The sequence below is a fragment of the Trachypithecus francoisi genome, unplaced genomic scaffold (genome assembly GCF_009764315.1).
Source record: "Trachypithecus francoisi isolate TF-2019V2 unplaced genomic scaffold, Tfra_2.0 Lachesis_group11, whole genome shotgun sequence".
Lineage (NCBI taxonomy): Eukaryota > Metazoa > Chordata > Mammalia > Primates > Cercopithecidae > Trachypithecus > Trachypithecus francoisi.
Window position 1 is genome coordinate 84,158,636 of NW_022681456.1, and position 24,377 is coordinate 84,183,012.

Below are 24,377 nucleotides of genomic sequence, written 5' to 3' on the forward strand. Positions count from 1 at the left end.
GATTTGTCACTTAATGGACTGTTAAGGGAGTGGAAAACACAGCCACCCTTGGTTTTATTGCTGTTTCTAAATAAGCATCATTGTCCATACTGAAAGCAGTCTAGATTTTATTTATTTATTTATTTATTATTTATTTATTTATTTATTATTTCTGAGACAGAGTCTCTCTCTGTTACTCAGCCTGGTGTGCACTGGCATGATCTCGGCTTACTGCAACCTCCACCTCCCAAGTTCAAGTAATTCTCCTGCTTCAGCCTCCCAAATAGCTGGGATTACAGGCGCCCACCACCACGCCCAGCTAATTTTTGTATGTTTAGTAGAGACGGGGTTTCATCATATTGGTCAGGCTGGTCTCGAACTCCTGACCTCAGGTGATCTGCCTGCCTCGGCCTCCCAAAGTGCTGGGATTATAGGCATGAACCACCATGCCCAGCCTCAGTCTAGATTATTTTTAACAGTTCTGTCAGGTATTCTATAGTCTGAGCTCAACCTATCTGTATAGTCTCTGGCTATGAGACTATACAGTATAAGATTTGGGTATAAATCTTATACTCAAACTTTGGAATACTCACCCCCCAATTGCTACTTTTTGAATCTTTTATTCTTAATATTTCATGTTTTAATTTCAGTGTGTTTATACTTTTGAAAGGAGACCAGAACATGGTAGACTTTGTAGAGAAAGACCAGTTTTACCTAGGTGCCAAGGAAGAATTAAACTGCTGTTATTGTTTGAAATGCTTTTTTTTTTTTTTTTTAATGGAGATAGGTCTTAACTCTTGCCCAGGTTGGAGGATTGCAGTGGTACAGTTATGGCTCACTGCAGCCTTGACTCCCCTGCCTCAGCCTCCCAAATAGTTGGGGCCACAGGTGTGCACCACCACTCTCAGCTAATTTTAAAAATTTTTTATGGAGACAGGGTTTCACTGTGTTGCCCAGACTATTTTAAACTCCTGGGCTCAAGTGATCCTCCTGCCTTGGCCTCCCAAGCTGGTGAGATTACAGGCGTGAGCCACCACACCCAGCCTGAAATTCTTAAAGGATGAGAGTGTCAATGACAGGCGCCTTGGCATCATTGTGCCTAACCTGGGAGACAGGGAAGAAGCACGCCATGGGAAGTGTTTACACTTGGAGACAACTGTGCTAAGTATTGTGGAGCCCATAGCCTTGAGGTAGATGGCTACTTTGCCTTTTTTCTTGAACTGTCTTGCAGAATGTGGATTTGAGGTAAATGATCTTGAAGCACTCATTTAGTCACCCTCAAATTAAGATTTTTACTTCATTGCTTCATCTTTCTTGGGCCTGCACCTCCAAGATGACAAAGAAAAGAAGAAACAGTGGTCATGCCAAAGAGGGCCGCAACCAGGTGTATGCTGTTCACTGCAGCCTATTTGCTGCATGAACTGTGCCCATTGTGTGCCCAATGGCAAGACTATTAAGAAATTCATCATTTGAAACGTAGAGGCTGCAACAGTCAGCAATATTTCTGAAGTGAGCATCCTGGACACCTGTATACTTCCCAGGCTAGATATCAAGCTGCATTACTGTGTGAGTTGTGCCATTCACAGCACAGTAGTCAGGAATCAAGGTCATGAAGCCCCCGCAAGGACCAATGTAGACCTATGGGTGCTGCCCCATGACTGCCACTGAAGCCCAAATAAGGAGCAGAGTTCTTAAGGACTGAAGAAAAACTAGCCTCTGGAGAAAAATAAAATCGCAATTGTACTTACAAAAAAAAAAAAAAAAGATTTTACGTCATAGGCCAGGCTTGAAGTTCTGAACACTTTGAAGTCTCCAGTTATGAGGGATCCAGTCTAAGCCTCTGGCTTTTGCTGTTTAGCAATAGGTGTTCTATGATGGGCTGATTTGGAAGGAGGGAGTCAGCCACTCTTGAGCCACTGCAGTGAAGTCACTTGATCTCAGTCTCAGGGAAAACACTTTAATAGCTAAACATTCTAGCTTTGATTTTTCTGAAGGGAATACACCTGTTTTCAATTCTGGGGTTTTTCTTTGGGGCACTTGCTTGACTGTATATGAACTTGTGATCCAAGATAAAAATAGGAAGAACAATGTTGGCTTTTTAAGTCAGGATAGTTTTATGTTTGCTACTAGATAAGGCAAAAATAAAAAATAACTTATTTTTATAAATTCAAAAAGAAAAGTAAGAATGTTTTTATACCCTAGTGGTCAATAACTTAGTTCATAGTATTTATTTAATAAAAGGAAGGTGGCATTGGTGGTATAGTGGTAAGCATAACTGCCTTCCAAATAATGAAAATTGATTAAAGCCTATTTCTCACTTATTCTCTACCAGAATGAATATATTTAAGAGTCATTTCCTCCAGCCTTCTAACTCATTCTAACTCATCAATGAGTTTCAGTGAGTGAGAAATCACTGTCAAAATTGTTGACATATAGATCCTAGAACCTTAAGAGAGTTTAAGAAGTTATTTAATCCAGCTCACTGCCCTCAGTCAGTTAGAACTTTACAATCCCAATTTTATAGATGCGATCAGATGAGGTCAGAGAAGTTAATCAATATGCCCCATGGCATATGGCTAATTAATATCAGAACAGGATTGAAATTGGGTAGTACCCCTTCTACCATTTAACATTATCTTCATGGATATTATAATAACTATTTATTGGATAGAAACAATGGGCCCTACATATATTTGAAATCTAAGGAAACTGGGAAAAATTGAAAACATGAAAACAGCTATGTTCTCAAAGACTTTAATTAACTCTGTCTTCCCACATTTTATGCTTAACTAATTGAAAAGCATCAGGACAGTGAACAGAAGAAATACATTGGAATGCAAGAGATATGAATGAAAGCTGTAGAGTTAGAAGAGTTTGGGGCCTGGGTGGCGGCTCACACTTGTAATCCCAGCACTTCAGGAGCCAAGGCACAAGGCACACTTGCAATCCCAGCACTTGAGGTCAGAAGTTCGAGACCAGCCTGGCCAACATGGCAAAAACCCATCTCTACTAAAAATACAAAAATTAGCCTGGCGTGGTGACATGCACCTGAAATCCCAGCTACTCAGGAGGCTGAGGCAAGAGAATTGCTTGAACCTGGGAGGCAGAGGTTGCAGTGAACTGAGATCACACCACTGCATCCCATCCTGGGCGACAGAGTGAGACTTTGTCTCAAAAAATAAAAATAAATAAAATTGGATATAATTCATTAAACATTGTTCTTACATCAAAAGGCATGATTTATTGTTTATTCTTATATATTTTCAGCTTGTTCTCAAGATTATAACACCACTAGTACAATATAAGGACACATTCCCCAAAGCATTATTAGCATTTGGTTTTACCATTTTTGTCTACTTAAATAGATATGACTTGTTATCCTTCCTTTTTTTTTTCTTTCCCTAATTGTAAGACTAACACATAGTATTTGTAGAATGCTTGGGAATACAAAAAATGTAGAGAAATCCTACCATCTGGAGATAAAAGCTCTTTTCATGTGTATTATTTTACTTACATTAACTCTCTAAGAGAGTCCCTGAAGAAAGAAATTTTTCTCTCAGTACTTTAAGGAATCAAGACTATGTTTTATGTATGCCCTGATCCCCATGCATAGTTCAGCAAAGTTCCATTTTTGCCTAAAAGCCAACCTTCCTCTGCCCTTGACTTTGGTGAGATGACAGCATCCAAAGGAAACTGAAGTTGAAAGGTTGAAGGAAGTGGCTGAGGTAGGGGACTCTCAGTAAATTAAAGTGTTGAGAATCAGCTTTTAAAGATAATTTTTTCTGAAAACAGGTGTAGAAAAGACAGGAAATCCTGCTTTGTTACTTATTTAGAACCTAACTTGCTTTATTTCTTTTTTAAAAAATACAGAAAAAAGTTCTACAGATTACTGTCTAAAAGCCCCAAACTTTTATTCTCTTAGTAGTACATCTTGGTGTGTTTGATTTATGGATTCACAGAGAATATTTAAGGGATGTTCATACTAACAGGAGTTATTGTCAGCTGACAGGAAGGAGGACTTCAGGGTGGGGTGAGGCTAGGCCTCAGGAAATTCCAGAAAGTCTTAAAAGTGTCTTGTCTATTCTCTTTCCTTGATATTAGAATGATTAAGACTCCCTAAAGTGTCTGAGTAAAAAGAGCTAAAATGTGATAAAAGTCTGTTACAGAACAGTATTTTGGTATCAGAATTTGTGTGTGTGTGTGTGTGTGTGTGTGTGTGTGTGTGTTTTGTGTTCCTTTACTTCCTTGAGAAATAGTGGAGGAAACCCCTCCTTCTTCCTGTACCTCAGATTACCACTTGGAAAATGTGGATCATAAAACTCATCTTAAATGCATTTGAGATCATTTTTTGTTTGTTTGTTTGTTTACTTGTTTTTGAGACAGGGCCTTGTTATATCATCCAGGCTGGAGTGCCGTGGCACAATCATAGGTCACTACAGCCTCGACTTCCTGGAGTCAACCAATCATCCCAGCCTCCAGAGTAGCTGGGATTACAGGCATCACCACTATGCCTGGCTAATTTTTTTTTTTTTTTTTTTTTTAAAGCAGGGACAGGGTCTTACCATGTTGCCCAGGCTGGTCTCAAACTCCTGGCTTCAAGCAACCCTCCTGCCTCTGCCTCCCAAAGTGCTGGGATTACAGGCGTGAGCTACCACGCCCAGCCTTGTTGTTCTTTTTTTTTTTTTTTTTGAGACAGAGTTGCACTCTTGTTGCCCAGGCTTGAGTGCAGTGACACAGTCTCGGCTCACCGCAACCTCTTCCTCTCAGGTCCAAGCGATTCTCCTACCTCAGCCTCCCAAGTAGCTGGGATTACAGGCGTCCATCACCACACCTGGCTAATTTTTTGTATTTTTAGTAGAGATGGGGTTTCACCAGGTTGACCAGGTTGGTCTTGAACTCCTGACCTCAGGTAATCCACCTGCCTCGGCCTCCCAGAGTGCTAGGATTACAGGCATGAGCCACCATGCCCAGCCCAGCCTTGTTATTCTTAATGTTCAAGTGGTTTGGAGGTGAAATATATTGAAAGTAATGCTGTGCTTCACCTGCAATATCATGAAAACCCATTTTACGGCCGGGCACGGTGGCTCAAGCCTGTAATCCCAGCACTTTGGGAGGCCGAGACAGGCGGATCACAAGGTCAAGAGATCGAGACCATCCTGGCTAACGCGGTGAAACCCCATCTCTACTAAAAAATACAAAAAACTAGCCGGGCAAGGCGTCAGGCACCTGTAGTCCCAGCTACTTGGGAGGCTGAGGCAAGAGAATGGCGTAAACCCGGTAGGTGGAGCTTGCAGTGAGCTGAGATCCGGCCACTGCACTCCAGCCTGGGCAACAGAGTGAGACACTGTCTCAAAAAAAAAGAAAAGAAAAAATAGACTTAGGCCGGGCGTGGTGGCACAAGCCTGTAATCCCAGCACTTTGGGAGGCCGAGATGGGCAGATCATGAGGTCAGGAGATCGAGACCATCCTGGCTAACACGGTGAAACCCCGTCTCTACTAAAAAATACAAAAAACTAGCCGGGCGAGGTGGCGGGCGCCTGTAGTCCCAGCTACTCGGGAGGCTGAGGCAGGAGAATGGCGTAAACCCGGGAGGCGGAGCTTGCAGTGAGCTGAGATCCGGCCACTGCACTCCAGCCTGGGCGCAAGACTCAGTCTCAAAAATAAATAAATAAATAAATAGACTTAAATCAATAATGTAAATTGCAAAGCTGACTGGATATAAATTATTATTATTACTTTTTGAGACAGGGTCTTACTCGTCACCCAAGCTGGAATGCAGTGGTGTGGTCACAGCTCACTGTATTCTTTTTTGTAGAGATAGGGTCTTCCTATGTTGCCCAGGCTAGTCTTGAACTCCTAGGCTCAAAGGACCCTCCTGGCTCAGCCTCCCGAAGTGCTGGGATTACAGGCATGAACCACCACACCCAGCAAGGAGACAAATTATACACACACACACTCTGTTGCCCAGGCTGGTATGCAGTGGTGTGATCTTGACTCACTGCAACATCCGCCTCCCAGGCTCAAGCAGTTTTCCCACTGCAGCCTTCTGAGTAGCTGGGACTACAGGCACCTGCCATAACGCCCAGCTAACTTTTGGTTTTTTTTTTTTTGAGACGGAGTCTTGCTCTGTCACCCAGGCTAGAGTGCAGTGGCCTGATCTTGGCTCACTGCAACCTCTGCCTCCTGGGTTCAAGTGATTCTCCTGCCTCAGCCTCCTGAGTAGCTGGGATTACAGGTGTGGGCCACCACGCCCAGCTAATTTTTTTGTATTTTTAGTAGAGACGGGGTTTCACCATGTCGGTCACGCTGGTCTCAAACTCCTGACCTCGTGGTCCTTCTGCCTCAGCCTCCCAAAGTGCTGGGATTACAGGTATGAGCCACCGTGCTTGGCCTAACTTTTGTATTTTTTTTCTAGAGATGAGGTTTTGCCATGTTGCCCGAGTTGGTCTCAAACTCCTGGGCTCAAGTGATCCACCTGCCTCAGCCTCCCAAAGTGCTAGGATTACAAGCTTGAGTCACTTTGCCTGGCCTTGGGAGAGATATTAAATGTATACTGAATTTGAAAGAAACTATTCTTATTGGTGTGGTATAAACAGACAAATCCTTGGCTCTGATTTCTGATGTGGCATGTTTTGTCTTTCCAAGGAGGGGGTATAAAAAATATGTAAAAGTGATAGTTCACTTTCTTTTTTTTTGAGACAATCTCACTCTTGCTCAGGCTGTAGTGCAGTGGAGCGATCTCTGCTCCCTGCAACCTCTGCCCACCCTGGTTCAAGCAATCCTCCACTTCAGCCTCCCAAGTAACTGGGACCACAGGTGCATGTCACCACGCCTGGCTAATTTTTTTGCATTTTTAGTACAGACAGGGTCTCACCATGTTGCCCAGGCTGGTCTCAAATTCCTGAGCTCAAGCAATCTGCCCCCCTTGGCCTCCCAAAATGTTGAGTTTACAGGCGTGAGCCACCATGCCCAGCCTCACTTTCTCAAACTTTATAGTAAAGTTGATTAGTCCATTGAACTTAAAGATTTAGTGACTATTTACTAATGTTAAACTCAAAAGGGTGCTAAGTGTTTTGTTCTTATCTCCTGTCATACTGGATTTCAGATATCTTTTTTAACCTCAAGTTATCTGGAAATAAATTGAGATTTGAAGAATAGGATCTGATGTAAAGCACTCATTATAAGCTGAATAAACATGTCATTCTCCCTGTGAACTATGTCTGGGAATATTTTTGACTCTACAGTCTTAAAAATTATAATTTGTAACTTTCATGAAAGATCTACCCTAGATATGAGAGAGATAAATGTAGTAATTTAATGGAATCACAAAATACTTTATTAAAAAAATATGTGTCGACCAAGCCCAGTGGCTCAAGCTCATAATCACAGCACTTTGGGAGGCTGAGGTGGGCAGATCACCTGAGGTCAGCCTGGTCAACATAGTGAAACCCTGTCTCTACTAAAAATATAAAAATTAGCCGAGCGTGGTGGCAAGTGCCTGTAATCCCAGCTACTCAGGAGGCTGAGGCAGGAGAATCTCTTGAACCTGGGAGACGGAGGCTGCAGTGAGCCAAGATCGCATCACTACACTCCAGCCTGGGTGACAGTGAGACTGTGTCTCAAAAAAAAAAAAAAAAAAAAAAAAATCTGTGTCATCCACTTTTCTGTAAGTCTTGGAAATATATGGAGAGAAAGACATGGTCTCTGCCCTCAGTGAGCTTACAGTGCAGTAGAGGACAGTCACCCAACAGTTTGACCAGGTACCTTGGGAACAGAGGAAAGATTACCTAAATTTATGTTGGAAGGTACTCAGACTTCATAGTGCTTACACTGAGTCTTTGAAGGAACAGGCATTTGCAAGGCAACAGAAGGACAAAGGAGGCTGACCTGGTAGGGACCAGATCTAGAACAGGACTTCTGTGACTTACTAAGCACTTTGGATTTGATTTCAGGAGTGAGTGGGAATTCTGAAAGAATTTTGAAAAGGAGAGTAAAATAGATTTATATTTTTGGATAATTACTTTGTATTATTGGGGATAATGGCAGCATCATAGAGACTGGATTGGAAGATAATGAAGAACCAGTTAAAGAGGTATAATGCAATAGTCTAGGGGAAAGATGATGAAGACATGAACCAAGGCAGCAATAGCAGAAATAACATGAGATAGAGAAAGGAAACAGCAGATTCTGCATCAGCACTTGGCAATTTGGAAGGCGTGTCATTGTCATCTGGTATGTGAGGATTCCCCTCCAATAAGTGTTAGAAAGCTTGCTGGTTAGGAAGTGATCTTTAGCAGAGAATATTACCTACATAGAGTTACTTATTTTTCCCTGGGCACCTGTGAATATGTAGTGCTTGATATTTGTAATTTTGTTTAAAATCCTATGAAATATAAAAATATAAAATGAAATCTGGGCCGGGCGCGGTGGCTCATGCCTGTAATCCCAGCACTTTGGGAGGCCGAGACGGGTGGATCACGAGGTCAGGAGATTGAGACCATCCTGGCTAATACGGTGAAACCCCATTTCTACTAAAAATACAAAAAAATAGCTGGGCGTGGTGGCGGGCGCCTGTGGTCCCAGCTACTTGGGAGGCTGAGGCAGGAGAATGGTGTGTACCCAGGAGGTGGAGCTTGCAGTGAGCCAAGATCGTGCCACTGTACCAGCCTGGGCAACAGAGCGAGACTCCGTCTCAAAAAAAAAAAAGTCAAATCTGGATTTTATTTATAAAGAAGGTTTGCAAGTTGAACCTTGCATCAAGATTTCCCATCATTTCTGCAAAACTTATCGTTGGGTTTCGTTTTCCAGATTCTCCGGGCCCAAAGCCGAAGTGCAAGTGGAAGGAAGGTCTCTGAAAACAGCTATTCTCTAGATGACCTGGAAATAGGCCCAGGTAAGCAGAGAGTTCCTTGTGTATGAGGTCCTATAGGAAGTACTCACTAGTAGCAACATCTTTTGGACTCGAAGCCAATGCTTTTAAAGGAAGAGTGACACAAATTAAAAGAAAGTCTGCCTATTAGATGCAAGCCATTCTCAAATCTCATTGCTCTTGTTAAATAGCTTTTTTATTTGTTTGTTTTGAGATGGAGTCTCACTCTGTCTCCCAGGCTAGAGTGCAGTGGCACGATCTCAGCTCACTGCAAGCTCTGCCTCCCGGTTCACGCCATTCTCCTATCTCGGCCTCCCAAGTAGCTGGGACTACAGGCACCCGTATTTTTAGTCTAGACAGGGTTTCACTGTGTTAGCCAGGATGGTCTCAATCTCCTGACCTCATGATCCACCTGCCTCGGCCTCCCAAAGTGTTGGGATTACAGGCATGAGCCATTGTGCCCGGCCTCTTTTTTTCTATTTTTAATCCACCCTTGTTAGTGATAACCTATGGTAACCAAAAGGTACTTTGAGGAGCTATAAGTAAAGTGCTACGATCAGTTTTGGCTCTAGTCATCTGGGATTTGAGGGCTTCAATAGATGGGCTGTGTCCCATATCAGGTTTGGTTACCCTGTATTACCAGTGATAACATAACACTTTGAGAGTGGAATTACGTTTTAAAGGGGACTTACAGGCACTTCACAAAAGAAAAAATTAGTGAAAACAGGAAAAGCATCAGCTACCTAGTAATCAAAGAAATGCAAATTAAAAGGCATTGAGATCTCTTCTTTTTCATGTTAAATTAACCAGAATTTTAAAATACAGGCCCCGGTGTGGTGGCTCAGACCTGTAATCTCAGCACTTAGGGAGGGTGAGACAGGAGGACCACTTAAACCCGGGAGTTTGAGACCAGCCTGGGCAACATAGTGAGACCTATCTCTACAGAAAAAAAAAAAAAAAAGCCCAGCGTGGTGGTGCATGCTTGAAGTCACTGCTACTTGGGAAACTGAGATGGCTGGATCCTTTGAACCCAAGACTTCAAAGCTGCAGTGAGCTATGATCTTGCCACTGTCCTTTTCTCTAGCCTGGGTGACAGAGTGAGACTCTGTCTCAAAAATTAAATAAAATATGCAATGTTCAATTATGGTAAGGTTCTTTTAATGCCAAGAAAGAGTGAATATTACTTTGTAAATGACAATTATATTCCTGATTTTCTTCTTCGTGCTTTTAATGGAAGAAATTGGCCATTAGATAACAATAACCCAGAATTTAGAATTTTGAAATTATTTGAATCACTTTTATCTTCTAATGAAACACATTGGCCAGTCACAATGGTTTACACCTGTAATTCCAGCACTTTGGGAGGCTGACATGGGAGGATATCTTGAGCCCAGGAGTTTGAGGCTGCAGTGAGCTATGATCGTGCCACTGCACTTCAGCCACGGTGACAGAGTGAGACCCCATCTGAGAAATAAAATAAAACATGTTATTTGGATGCTTCTAGGTCAATTGTCATCTTCTACATTCAACTCGGAGAAAAATGAGAGTAGGCGAAATCTGGAACTTCCACGCCTCTCAGAAACCTCTATAAAGGATCGAATGGCCAAGTACCAGGCAGCTGTGTCCAAACAAAGCAGCTCAACCAACTATACAGTATGTGTTCTGCATCATCCATTCATTCATTCATTCATTCATTCTGTCATCCAGCAGATGGTCACTGAGTATTGGAATTAGGAAATGTCACCAGACCCTTACATCTGAGCCCTGGTCCCCTAGCTGTTCTCTGTTCACATGAACCCTACCCTCACTGGATTTGCAGGTCTCACCATGGTCTAATCTTGACTTTGCTTTCTTAGTCCTCGTTCCCACCCCACTCACTTTTTTTGTGATGTTACCAGTCAGTATCATTGAGAGTTTCCCTGGCTCTTCTACTTAATGTTTGTGTTGTTGTTAAAGAAGTAGTGGTTTGTTAGTTTCAATAGAACTCTTATTTTATCTTGGTTGTTGAGGGAAGAAGGAAGAAGACTGGAGAGCTTATTTTGGTTTTTGAGGAAAGAAAGAAGAAGACTAGAGAGAAATATCAGCTGTGTTCATTAATGAGGGTTTTTTTGTAATTTTTTACTGAGATATAACTCACATAATATAAAATCACCATTTTAAAGCATACAGTTTTGTGATTTTTAGCATATTCACGTTGTACAACCATTACCACTGTTTAATTCCAGAAGTTTTCTATCACCCTGAAAAGAAACCTCATACCTGTGTAGTCACTCCCAGCTCCCCCTGCTCTCATCCCCTGGCAACCGCTGATCTACTTCCTGTCTTTATGTATCTGCCTATTTTGGAAATTTCATATGAAGGGGTCATACAGTAGATCATCTACTTAATCTTTAATCCTTACGATGTACTGTTTTCCTGAAGAAGTAGAATAATAGATAAGAAAAGGGGAGAAATCGCAAGAAGGTGACGTGCTCAGTAAGCATGAAAATTTTGATATTCAGCTGGGTGTGGTGGCTCACGCCTGTAATCCCGGCACTTTGGGAGGCTGAGGCGGGCGGATTGCCTGAGGTCAGGAGTTCGAGACCAGCTTGGCTAACATGGCGAAACCCCGTCTCTACTGAAAATACAAAAATTAGCCAGGTGTGGTGGCAGGCGCCTGTAATCCCAGCTACTTGGGAGGCTGAGGCAGGAGAATCGCTGGAACCCAGGAGGCAGATGTTGCAGTGAGCCGAGATTGCGCCTCTGCACTCCAGCCTGGGCGACAGAGCAAGACTCCATCTCCAAAAAAAAAAAATTTTTGATATTCAAAATACTATGGAGGGTCCTTCCCCTTTAAGTTGTCCTGTGCTTAACGGGTAAGCTGACACTAGAGAACTGCTTAATTGAAGTTACCTTTTAGCCAGGCGCACCAGCTCACACCATAATCCCAAACTTTGGGAGTGTGAGGCAGGTGGATCATTTGAGGTCAGTAGTTCAGAACCAGCCTGGCCAACATGGTGAAACCCCGTCTCTACTAAAAATACAAAAAAAAAAAAAAATTAGCCAGGTGTGGGACACACCTGTAATCCCAGCTACTATGGAGGCAGAGGGAGGAGAATCACTTGAACCCAGGAGATGGAGGTTACAGTGAGCTGAGATCACACCACTGTACTCCAGCCTGGGTGACAGGGTGAGACTCTATTTCAAAAAAAGAAAACAGACATTACCTTTTAAATGCCATTTATTCATATATATATATATATATATACACACACACACACATCAATACAAATACACACACACATATTTTTGTATCCTTCAAGCATTTGTTCTAAGATTTCAAATTACAAACCATTAATCTCTTGATGTCCTAATTGTCTAACAAAATCAAAAGAACAGTATTGAATTGTATTTGTTCCTAGGCAGACTGAAATGTGGCGCATGTTGGAAACCATAATGTGTGTTCTGCGAGTTAAGTCTTCTGTTCCCCACATTATTAAGTATACATTCTCTAATAGTATTTGGTGGACTAATTCTCTGGGCAATGAATAATTTCATCTTGGTTTTTTAACTGTAATTTTAACAACTTTATGTTTTAAGAAGAGATGATGTGTATAAGTCAATTAGCAAAGTGCAGTATCACAGGCTGATAAGCACTGTGAATGTGAAAAGTGAGCAAATTTAGACTTCTCTTAGAAGGCAGGTCGGGAGATACAGCAAATTGGGATCTGTGAAGCTGAACTTCCTCTTGTTACCAGATTGTACTGCTTCTCAGTGCCCTCCTGCTGCAAACATTCCCACCAGGTGACTCCCTATGTGGGGAAACCTGTTGAGTAACTTTTTTCTTTTTCTTTTTTTTTTTTTTTAACTCCTCACCATTTCTGCATTACAGTTCTCCTGCTCTGGAGATTTTAAGAGTTGAAAAGTCTTCAGAAATTCTTGTAAAAACTACATTTTGTCTCATCCCCGAAGAATTTCCCAGGACCCTTAACAGAATATGGTTGTAACAAGGCACATATATACTCTCTGGCAGCAGTTCTGGAGGTGGGGCTTCCAGACGGGGTCAGGAATGAGTTGTTGGGCTATATAATGTTCAACAGTGCTAGTTGCCAGCTTCTCCTCATAGCTGCACCTCCAGAGCTGTGGGCAGTAATCTGGAATACCATCCCTAGGTGACTAAGTCATACTCACATTCCTTTCATTGGCCCTGTGGCCATAAATTGTTTCCTCCCATGCCTAAAGAGTCACAGAGAACAAAAAAGTACTAGATTACTACATATTAACAGATCAATGGTAGGAAATGTCTATAGTCATTGACCTCTATGTTGATTTTATTTTATTTTATATTTTTATTTTGAGATGGAGTTTCGCTCTTGTTCCCCAGGCTGGAGTGCAGTGGCGTGATCCCGGCTCACTGCAACCTCTGCCTCCCGGATTCAAGCGATTCTCCTGCCTCAGCCTCCTGAGTAGCTGGGATTACAGACATGTGCCACCACACCCGGCTAATTTTTTGTATTTTTAGTAGCGGCGGGGTTTCACCATGTTGGCCAGGCTGATCTTGAACTCCTGACTTCAGGCCATCCACCCACCTCAGCCTCCCAAAGTGTTGGAATTACAGGCGTGAGCCACTGCGCCCAGGCTCTATGTTGATTTTAGATATAATAGATGGAGTGAATTATAATATTCGCCCCAGTGTCCTTGCAAGGAAAAAAATGCAATTTGCTTATTCCTTATGACAATAAAATGCATGCTTTTTAATGTTGAGGCTCTGTTATAAGAAGTAAAATAAATTATGTCTTTAGTACAATATATGAATAGTATGTGAAAAACATGTTTTTGAAAGTCCCACCAAAAAGGTTGCTTTATGGTATCATTAAATATAATTTCAGTTTTTATATGTATACATCATCCCTGTCTCTCTTTCCAGGCCGGGCATTTATATATGTATGGTCAGTATATTTTCTATTATTGGCACTTGGCATCTCCTTTCCCCTGCTCCAGAATGGTCTTTTCTGATAAAACTCACAAGCTTTGCATTACCACAAGCTCTGCTGCTAGAAGAGTGAATCACAAGAATGTTGTATGCTTGGGGTGTTCTGTGTGCCTGTGTTGATATGTCTGTATTCTAATGAGCAATCCAGTTTTATACTAGCATACAGATATTTAACTCTGAGGTGTGTGTCCACAAAGCTGCTTTTGTCATTTCTCTAGGGTTTTGCTTGTGAGAGTTAGGGGGTTGATTTGACCTGAGGCTTCTTAGAAGAATTTTTTAACATTCCGAGTTTGTCTAATAGATGTGCTATGAAGAGAATAGAATGATGGGACTTTAAAAATTTTTTTACAGTTATTTTTATTTTGTAGAATGAGTTGAAAGCCAGTGGTGGTGAAATCAAAATTCATAAAATGGAGCAAAAGGAGAATGTGCCCCCAGGTCCTGAGGTCTGCATCACCCATCAGGAAGGGGAAAAGGTAGGTTGAAAAGTCTGACGTCCAGTTGCCAAGAAAGCATGTGTTCTAAATTAGATGCTTGAAATTAGAAACAATTCTACCTCTAGGCTGTAGAGTGTCTGGGAATTTGGTAACAGCTGCCAGGACAGATTGTCATTTTTGCAGGTCACATAATTTCAGTTGAGGAGCTCTGCAACTTATAGTGACCAAATAATGAACCTTCATTGGAAAATTATTTTGTTCAGCAGATGCTCAGAAGGCAAAGAACTGAAGTGATTTTAAAGAATCTATTTGGAGGCTGGGCACAGTGGCTCACGCCTGTAATCCCAGCACTTGGGGGGCCGAGGCAGGTGGATCACCTGAGGTCAGGAGTTCAAGACCAGCCTGGCCCACATGGTGAAACCCTGTCTCTACTAAAAGTATAAATATTAGCCAGGTGTAGGGGTGCACACCCATAATCCCAGCTACTCAGGAGACTGTGGCAGGAGAATCGCTTGAACCTGGGAAGTGGAGGTTGCAGTGAGCTGAGTGCACTGCACTCCAGCCCGGGTGACAGAGCAAGACTCTGTCTCAAAGATAAATAAATACATAAAATAAAAATCTATTTGGGGCCGGGCGCGGTGGCTCAAGCCTGTAATCCCAGCACTTTGGGAGGCTGAGACGGGTGGATCGCGAGGTCAGGAGATCGAGACCATCCTGGCTAACACGGTGAAACCCCGTCTCTACTAAGAAATACAAAAAACTAGCCGGGCGAGGTGGCGGGCGCCTGTGGTCCCAGCTGCTCGGGAGGCTGAGGCAGGAGAATGGCGTAAACCCGGGAGGTGGAGCTTGCAGTGAGCTGAGATCCGGCCACTGCACTCCAGCCTGGGCGACAGAGCGGGACTCCGTCTCAAAAAAAAAAAAAAAAAAAATCTATTTGGGCCGAGTGTGGTGGCTCACACCTGTAATCCCAGCACTTTGGGAGGCCAAGGCGGGCGGATCACCTGAGGTTGGGAGTTTGAGACAAGCCTGACCAATATGAGAAACCCCATCTCTACTAAAAATACAAAAAATTACCCAGGCATGGTGGTGCATGCCTGTAATCCCAGCTACTCGGAGGCTGAGACAGTTGAATCGCTTGAACCCGGGAGGCGGAGGTTGCTGCAGTGGACTGAGGTCGTGCCCTTGCACTCTAGCCTAAGCAACAAGAGCAAAACTCCATCTCAAAAAAAAAAAAAAAATCTATTTGGGAGAGCATAGAGTCAGGGCAACTTGATTCCATGCTCCTGGGAAAAATAATTTACAAAAATAAAAATATGTTTGATTAGAGATTATCTTCAGATACTCATATATTCTTAATTTAAGTAAACATTTAATACATTTTGTACAAGAAAATCTTACTCTTTCACTCATATTATTATTAAAGGCAGTCACTATGCTAAGTAAGCATAGGAAATAATAAGCTTAAAAACTTATTGACAAATCATTCCATGTGGTCTTTATGTGCAAGGCTAACTCTCTCCTTCTGCCTATCTCTCACTGCAGCCTATGTGTACCTCATGCTCTAGCCAAGCCAGCAAACCTGTAATTCTGGCCGGGCACAGTCACTCATGGCTATAATCCCAGCACTTTGGGAAGCTGAGGCGGGTGGATCACGTGCGGTCAGGAGTTCAAGACCAGCCTGTAGAGGAGAGATTAATAAGAGGTCAGCTATCATAAAAATGTATGATAGGTGCTGTGAGGCTGTGAGAGGGTTATACAGGACCGCAGAAGCTCAGAGTAAAGACATTTAACCTGACTTCCTCAAGAAGGTGATGTCTGAGCTGAGTCTTGAAGAATGTGTGGAAGTAGGCCAAGTGAGTGAGGGGAAGGTTGAGTTAGAAATAGAAGGATATTCCGGACAGATACAACAGAGATTTGGAAACCAGAGATGATGGCTTACTGAGGAATTACAGGGATTGTTTGTTTGTTTGTTTGTTTGGAGATGGAGTCTCGCTCTGTCACCCAGGCTGGAGTGCAGTGGCGTGATCTCAGCTCACTACAACCTCTGCCTCCCAGGTTCAAGCGATTCTCCTGCCTCAGCCTCCCAAGTAACTGGGATTACGTGTGCGCACCACCAGGTCTGACTAATTTTTGTATTTTTAGTAGAGATGGGGTTTCGTCATGTTGGCCAGGCTGGTCTTGAACTCCTGACGTCACGTGATCCACCCACCTCAGCTTCCCAAAATGCTGGGATTATAGCTGTGATCCACCGTGCCTGGCCAGAATTACAGGTTTGCTGGCTTGGCTGGAGCGTGAGGTACTCACAGGCTGCAGTGAGAGATAGGCGGAAGGAGAGGGCTAGGGTAAGGCCTGGAAAATCTTTATATGCCACCCTTAAGGGTTTGGATGTAGTGCAGCAGGGGAAAGTCACTAAAAGATTTTAAGCAAATCACATTTGTGTGTTACGTATTTATCATTAGATGAATGGCTTAATTGAAATAAGTAACAATATTTATGTCAGGGGAATTATCATGTTCTCTACCATTGCCCATTGCCCAGTCCTTTTAATCTTTCAGTCAATATGATAATCAAATGTTAGACGAGGAGAAAGGGTTTTCAAATCTATTACAGTGATTTAATCTTAGGAGAAAAGCCGTTGCTTCTGTTACACATATTGACACCCTTGACGCCATTCTTCCAAAAGATAGGGAGATCATTAAAATGGGTTAAGACCAACAGTTCTCAAGCTTAGTTGGAATTTGTATTTTTAAAATTTTTTTAGAGACGAGGTCTTGCTCTGTCACCCAGGCTGGAGTGCAGTAGTGTGATCATAGCTCACTGTAGCCTCCAACTCCTGGGCTCAAGTAATCTTCCTGCCTCAGCCTCCCAAGTGGCTGGGACTATAGATGTGCGCTACCACGCCTATATTTTTATCTTTATTTTTTGTAGAGACAGGGTTTCACTATAATTCTCAGAATGGTCTCAAACTTCCAGCTTCAAGCGATCCCCCCAGCCTCAGCCTCCCAAAGTGCTGGAAGTACAGACGTGAACCACTGCGCCCTGTCTCAAACTTATTTGACTACAACAGACTTTACAAAGTAGGATGGTATATTGTCAGAATACTAACAGGAACTCATGAGATATACTACACGCTTGAGTCAAAGCAGACCCACAGAAAAATGGTCTCAGACTGATGGCTGCAACATTTGATTCAAAGACCAGAACAGAAAATATATATATATTAGAATAAATTAGTGTATTTTATAAAAACATCACAAATGTATGTTGGAATAACAAGACAAAATACTTGGCAGCCATGTGTTACATGATCCTATAGTCTCCCATAAATTGCATATATCCTTGCAACAGTGGACTCAGGTATTAGGCCATGAGGCACATGCCATGTATTAAGTTAATTATCTTGTTAAACTGTCTGTTTTCTCATGTTTTAAATGGGAGATTATTTCTTAAGAATAAGTGACTAAATATTTTTGAAGTTTTCCTTATAGACATAAAAAAATAGAAATTTTTAGAGAAAAATATTCCCAGTGTTGAAATATCCCCATCTTTATCCCAGGAGCATAGTTTGGGAAACAGTCATTTGGGAAATAATGCTTGAATTGTCCCTGTATCTAAATTCATGTTTCCTTCTTCATTGTCTTCATGCTGATTTGAAACTGGAACTCTGAACTGAACTGGAAGATTAGAACATTTTAATTATAGCCTAAAAGGACATTAGTGCAATTGTGAATCATGAAGTGGGTGGGGAAGAAAGGAGGTAAAGACAATACATATTCTTCAAGCACATGCTGTAGGTTTACAAACCCTCAGCTACCTTAAAATTCGCAATATTTTTCAGACCCTTAGCTATCCTTTTGGCTGTTTGCCTAGCTTTTGTTAACCAATACCTAAGTGTTATTTGAACTTTGGCTTGTTAAAAAAAAAAAAAAGGACATTTGCCTGGCAAGGTGGCTCACGCCTGTAATCCTAGCACTTTGGGAACTCACGGTGGGCAGATCACCTGAGGTCAGGAGTCTGAGACCATCCTGGCCAACGTAGTGAAACCCTACTCTACTAAAAATACAAAAATTAGCCAGATGTGGTGATGGGCACCTGTAATCCCAGCTACTCGGGAGACTGAGGCAGGAGAATCACTTGAACCCAGGAGGCAGAGGTTGCAGTGAGCTGAGATTGCACCGTTGGATTCCAGCCTTGCAACAGAGCAAGACTCCATTAAAAAAAAAAAAAAAAAAAAAATCAAAGTTTACCTCACGGGTTCAAGGTGACCAAATTAGAAGTGAGAGAAGAACATCCTGGGATGGAGGTACCTACTAATTCTCAAGAACTGAAGAGCTTTTTGTAGGCATGCCCAACTTTCAGAAAATTTATTTCATATCATTAGATAAAAGAGCACATTTGTAAGGCGGTCAGTTGAATACCTGGCACATAGTAAACACCCAATCAGTGCTGGCTGTAATTATACCGGTTTATTTTATACCATGTCAGAATTCCTGTAATGAAGAGAGTAGCGGAAAAAATGACCATGCTGAAATTCAGGTGCAGTCAGCCAGCAACTTAATCTTCATTGTAAATCTATTCAGTTTGTCAGACATCCTGATAAAAACACTCAGCATTGCCCATAAAATCCATGGCATCTGAATAAAAGGAAATTATGTGAAGAGTGCACATTGGGTCACCTGTTGACTCTTCATGATTTTGGATGTGAAGTAAGATACCAGGAAGTCGTGGGGGCGAGTAGAAAGGAGAGAGAGCTCTAATAGAGAATTCTTTTATTTAAATTTGATGGCTTTTGGGAAAATGATATATACACCTATACGTAAGATCTGCCATCCTGTTAAACATTGCCATTTTGAGACTGGGATTAAAAGGGAAACTGTCCTCGAAGATAATACTGAGGTTAGTTTTAGGTAAATTATTTTATAACTATCAAAAGGTCTTCTATATGGGCAAATTCATTTCAGCAGGGTGTAGTTGGTTGGGAAATAAGAATTAGGAAAATTAAAAAATAAGAATAGTTCCTAAATGTAAATATTCTACCTTTCCTTGGAGTGAGTTATGGTTATATGGTGAGGAGCTTTGCTTTCCTTGATAGAGGGCTTTGTTTTGCTTTGTTTTTTGAGAGCGGAAAAATATGGTTTAGAAGTTGTTTTATAAAGGAAGATGATGCACACTTTTGGCAGTTGAGTGCAGTCTGTTTCTCGGGTTACTCTGTAATTGAGAGGCATGTTAATATCCTCATAAAAGACATTTTGCTGCCTCTTGTTTAAATGCTCAGCTGTTCTGGTGCCCGTTATTTCCCCCAGGCAGCCAGTGACTGACTGGAGTCAGCAGGTTTTTATGGTATTAACAGCAGTTTGCTCTTTTATTTTTAATATGACTCTTAATCCACCCCACACCTTTTTTTTTTTTTTTGTAGATTTCTGCAACTGAGAATAGCCTGGTAGTCCGTTCCACCCCTGCTGAAGATGACTCCTGTAAGCATTCTTTCTTAGATCTGGAAGATGAGGTCCTTATTTTCTATCTGTATTTGGTTCAGGAGTGTTCCCATTACTGTCACTGCTGAGAACATACTAAATCCTCTACTTGCATTTGAGGGCTGATGCTTGAATATCCTTTACACACTTCTTGGCTTAGAGAGAAGTTAAATTCAATTAAATATAGTTAACTGGGGACAAACTGAATACTTGTAATGCTTCTCTCATTGAATTTATCCTACTTTTTGTACCAAACCCTTTCAGAGTTAAAGCTGTATAAACTGATTTTGAAGTTTCATTTTAACGGAAGTTTGGCCAGTACGGATTTTATTCATTTATAATGTTATCCATAAATACCTATTCTTTAGTGAATAAGTGTTTGAATAATCTGTTAAAGATATATTTTTTTCCCTGTTTATCTAAATGTATATTATATTCAACCTCCTAGCCAGGTTCTAGGGATTTTCCTGCTGACAGTGAATTTTGTCACCTTTCGTCCTATTTTGGAGTCATTTTAAGACTCCCTTTTCCCAAAGACAAAAATGTTTTTTGTTTTGTTTTGTTTTTTTACTTGACTATGTCCATTTTTGATTCTGATTTTCAGTATAACTTTTTATTTTCATTTTTTAGAGACAGGGTCTCGTTCTGTTGCCCAGGCTGGAGTGCAGTGGTGTGATCATAGCTCCCTGCTGCCTCAAACTCCTGGGCTCAAGCAACCCTCCCACTGTGTTGCCCATTCTGGTCTCCAACTCCTGGCCTCAAGCAACCCTCCCACTGCAGCCTCTCAAAGTGTTGAGATTACGGCGTAAGCCACTGTGCCCAGCCAATTAAAAAATATATGTTGCTGGGCCAGGTGCAGTGGCTTACACCTATAATTCCAGCACTTTGGGAGGCCTAGGTGGGTGGATCACTTGAGGTCAGGAATTCAAGACAAGCCTGGCCAATATAGTGAAACCCTGGCTCTACTAAAAATACAAAAATTAGCCAGGTATGGTGGTAGGCGCCTGTAATCCCGGCTACTCAGGAGACTGAGGCAGGAGAATTGCTTGAATCCGGGAGGTGGAGGTTGCAGTGAGCCGAGATCGCACCATTGCACTCCAGCCTGGGCTGCAGAGCAAGACTCCGACTCAAAACAAACAAACAAACAAACAAACAAATATATATATGTGTGTGTGTGTGTGTGTGTGTGTGTGTGTGTGTGTGTGTTGCTGGCCCAGCACGGTGGCTCACACCTGTAATCCCAGCACTTTGGGAGGCCGAGGCGGGCAGATCACCTGAGATCAGGAGTTCAAGTCCAGCCTGGTCAACATGGTGAAACCCCATCTCTATTAAAAATACAAAAAGTTAGCTGGGTGTGGTAGTGGGTGCCTGTAGTCCCAGCTACTCAGGAGGCTGAGGCAAGAGAATTGCTTGAACCCAGGAGGCAGAGGCTGTGGTGAGCCAAGATCATGCCACTGCACTCCAGCCTGGGCAGCAGAGTGAAAATCCATCTAAAAAAAATAATAATTATTATATATATATATGTTTCCTGGCGCCATGGCTCATGCCTGTAATCTTTGGGAGGCTGAGGCAGGCGGTTTGCTTGAGCTCAGGAGTTGGACACCATGGCAACATGGTGAAGCCCTGTCTCTACCAAAAGTACCAAAACTTAGCTGGGCGTGGTGGCGTGCATCTGTGGTCCCAGCTATTAGGGAGGCTGAGGCAGGAGCATCACTTGAGCCCAGGAGGCAGAGGTTGCAGTGAGCCAAGATCGTGCCGCTGCACTCCAGCCTGGGTGACAGAGGGAGACTCTGTCTGGGAAAAAAAAAAAAAAATATATATATATATATATCATATATATATGAATTTCTTGTAGGTCACAAGACAAAAAAGAAAAATATATATATGTGGATTTCTAGCATCTCCCCAGGCTAATTAGTTTAGTGGACACTGAAAACCCCACAACTAAAATAGAATTATGAATTAAACAGATCTCTAGTAAATCCTATCTTAAAATTTCGGAGAAAAACTCCTTCTGCTTGAATCCAGAAACATTCTTTTTTTGCAATCATTTTTCTTGGACTAGAAATGTTTCTGAGTTTTGACTAGGTTTATGAAACATTTGTTTGAAAAATAAGCCTTAATATTTTAGTACTTTGTTGACTCACCTCTTCACTTTGGCAGGAAAGTAACTCATGCAGTTGGAACTTCAATGATTATGAAAAAAACTTCATGGAGCCCTTTTCCATAATCTTCATCCATGGATATCTGCTATAGAACTGACCAAAAACAGTGTCAGGTTACATGCATATACAAATGCACACACACACACTCACATGGTGCAAAATTTCTGCCCTCACATTTCCCCTTTTTTCCAACTTCAGTTGAAACACTTCAGAAGAAGTTATTAGGAATGTTAATGACCAAAAAGACATCCAAGTCTATAAATGACCTTTAAAAATGACAAGTGATACAAGGAAGAAAGTTCTTTATACAGAGTGGTTTGGATTTCTGCTACATGTGGCAGAGGGTAAGAAAGCCTCCTCACTGAGAACCTGATTTCTGACAGGACCAGAGAAAACCTAAGCCATAGTTGTTAGTGTTCGAATATTCTTCAACAGAAAAGCAGTGTTTTTCCTGGTGTTGGAAGGATCTGTCATTAATGAAAGTGCCCAAACTTTGCTTTTCAGAACGCTTTCTAAGACATCCCATGAGATACTGTAAAATGTCTTCCTTTTGTAACTCAAGCAGGTGACTCCCAGGTTAAGAGTGAGATTGAACAGCCTGTCCATCCCAAGCCACTAAGTCCAGATGCCAGAGCCTCCAGTCTTTCTGAAAGTTCTCCTCCCAAAGCAATAAAGGTATGATGGCAATTTCTTTCTGAGCCTTTGGACATTGGTCTACTGGTAGAGCTAATTGTACCTTTTATGATGATGATGTTGATTATAACCTGGTTTTGCTTTCCTGGGGATGATAATGCCACAGAAGAGCACACTGAAGCCAGTCACTTTCCCTGGAAATCTTGCTGCCTCTGCTCAGGTCTTTGGCCCAGAAGCGAGAAGGCTCACTAATAACTCTCAGTTTGAAATCTGGAAAACTCATGAAAGTTTTAAGAAAACCTGAAGTTAAACAAAATAATGTGATTTTTTAATTTTTTGTTTTTGTTTGTTTGTTATTACTACCTTTTTTTTTTTTTTTTTGAGACAGAGTCTTGCTCTGTCACCCAGACTGTAGTGCAGTGGCATGATCTCGGCTCACTGCAACCTCCGCCCACCAGGTTCAAGCAGTTCTCCTGTCTCAGCCTCCCAAGTAGCTGGGATTACAGGCATGCGCCACCATGCCCGGCTAATTTTTTTGTATTTTTTTGGTAGAGACAGGATTTCACCATGTTGGCCAGGCTGGTCTCAAACTCCTGACCTTGTGATCCGCCTGCCTTAGCCTCCCAAAGTGCTGGGATTACAGGTGTGAACCACCACACCTGGCCTTGTTTGTTTTTGTTTTTGTGTTGTTTTGTTGAGACAGGGTCTTGCTCTGTTGCTCAGGCTGGAGTATGGTGGTGTGATCATGTCTCACTGCAGCCTTGACTTCCCAGGCTCATGCAGTCCTCCTGTCTCAGCCTCCTGAGTAGCTAGAACTATAGGCACATGCCACCTTGCCTTGCCTTTTTTTTTTTTTTTTTAAGAGATGTGGTTTTACCATGTTTCCCAGGCTGGTCTCAAACTCCAGAGCTTGGGTGATCTGCCTGCCTTGGCCTCCCAAAGTACTGGGATGGGATTATAGGCATGAGCCACTGCCCAGCCAGGAAAAATCTGTTCAACTAAAATCAGCACATTTGACGAGATGTGCAATTTCACCTTAAAGATAGTGGCTTCCTGATCTGCAGAGCTTGACCTTAACCTGATTAGTGGTTAGCTTTTTTTTTTTTTTGAGACAGGGTGTCACTTTGTCACCCAGGCTGGAGTCTAGTGGTGTGATCACAGCTTACTGCAGCCTCCATCTCCTGAGCTCAAGCCATCCTCCCGAGTAGCTGGGACTATAGGCGCATGCCACTACACCCAGCTAATATATTTTTTACATTTGTATGGGGATGGGGTCTCACTATGTTGCCCAAGCTGGTTTTGAACTTTTGGCCTCAAGTAATCCCCCACCTTGGCCTCCCAAAATGCTGGGATTACAGGCATGAGCCACCAAACCCACCTGGCCCTGTTGTTCCTACTTTTTTTTTTTTTAAGGACCTGGTGTTTAAACAATGTCATTAATATTTTTAACAAAAGAATGTGTCCACTGGAATGGGGGCTGGCCAGCCCATTTTCTGTAAAAAAAAAAAAAAAAAATGAGGCCACGTGTGGTGGCTCACGCCTGTAATCCCAACACTTTGGGAGGCTGAGGCCGGCGGATCACCTGAGGTCAGGAGTTCAAGACCAGCCTGAACAACATGGAGAAACCCCGTCTCTACTAAAAATACAAAAAAACAAAAAAAGACATTCAAGCAACACTTATACTAAGGGTATAATATTAGATATTAAGAATTGAGGCCGGGCGCGGTGGCTCAAGCCTGTAATCCCAGCACTTTGGGAGGCCGAGACGGGCGGATCACGAGGTCAGGAGATCGAGACCATCCTGGCTAACACGGTGAAACCCCGTCTCTACTAAAAATACAAAAACTA

General features: G+C 42.2%; 1 protein-coding gene across 3 annotated transcripts in view; it reads left to right on the forward strand.

Moving 5' to 3' along the window:
* Positions 1-24,377, forward strand: part of LIMA1 (LIM domain and actin binding 1) — a 103,728-nt gene that overhangs the window by 63,925 nt on the left and 15,426 nt on the right. For 2 of the 3 annotated variants that reach the window (XM_033222118.1, XM_033222120.1), the window contains exons 5-9: positions 8,788-8,872; positions 10,353-10,501; positions 14,189-14,296; positions 19,674-19,731; positions 22,459-22,571. In XM_033222118.1, the coding sequence (XP_033078009.1) occupies positions 8,788-8,872; positions 10,353-10,501; positions 14,189-14,296; positions 19,674-19,731; positions 22,459-22,571 (513 nt within the window). The remainder of the gene's footprint in view (positions 1-8,787; positions 8,873-10,352; positions 10,502-14,188; positions 14,297-19,673; positions 19,732-22,458; positions 22,572-24,377) is intronic. The other variant, XM_033222119.1, reaches the window with a different exon arrangement.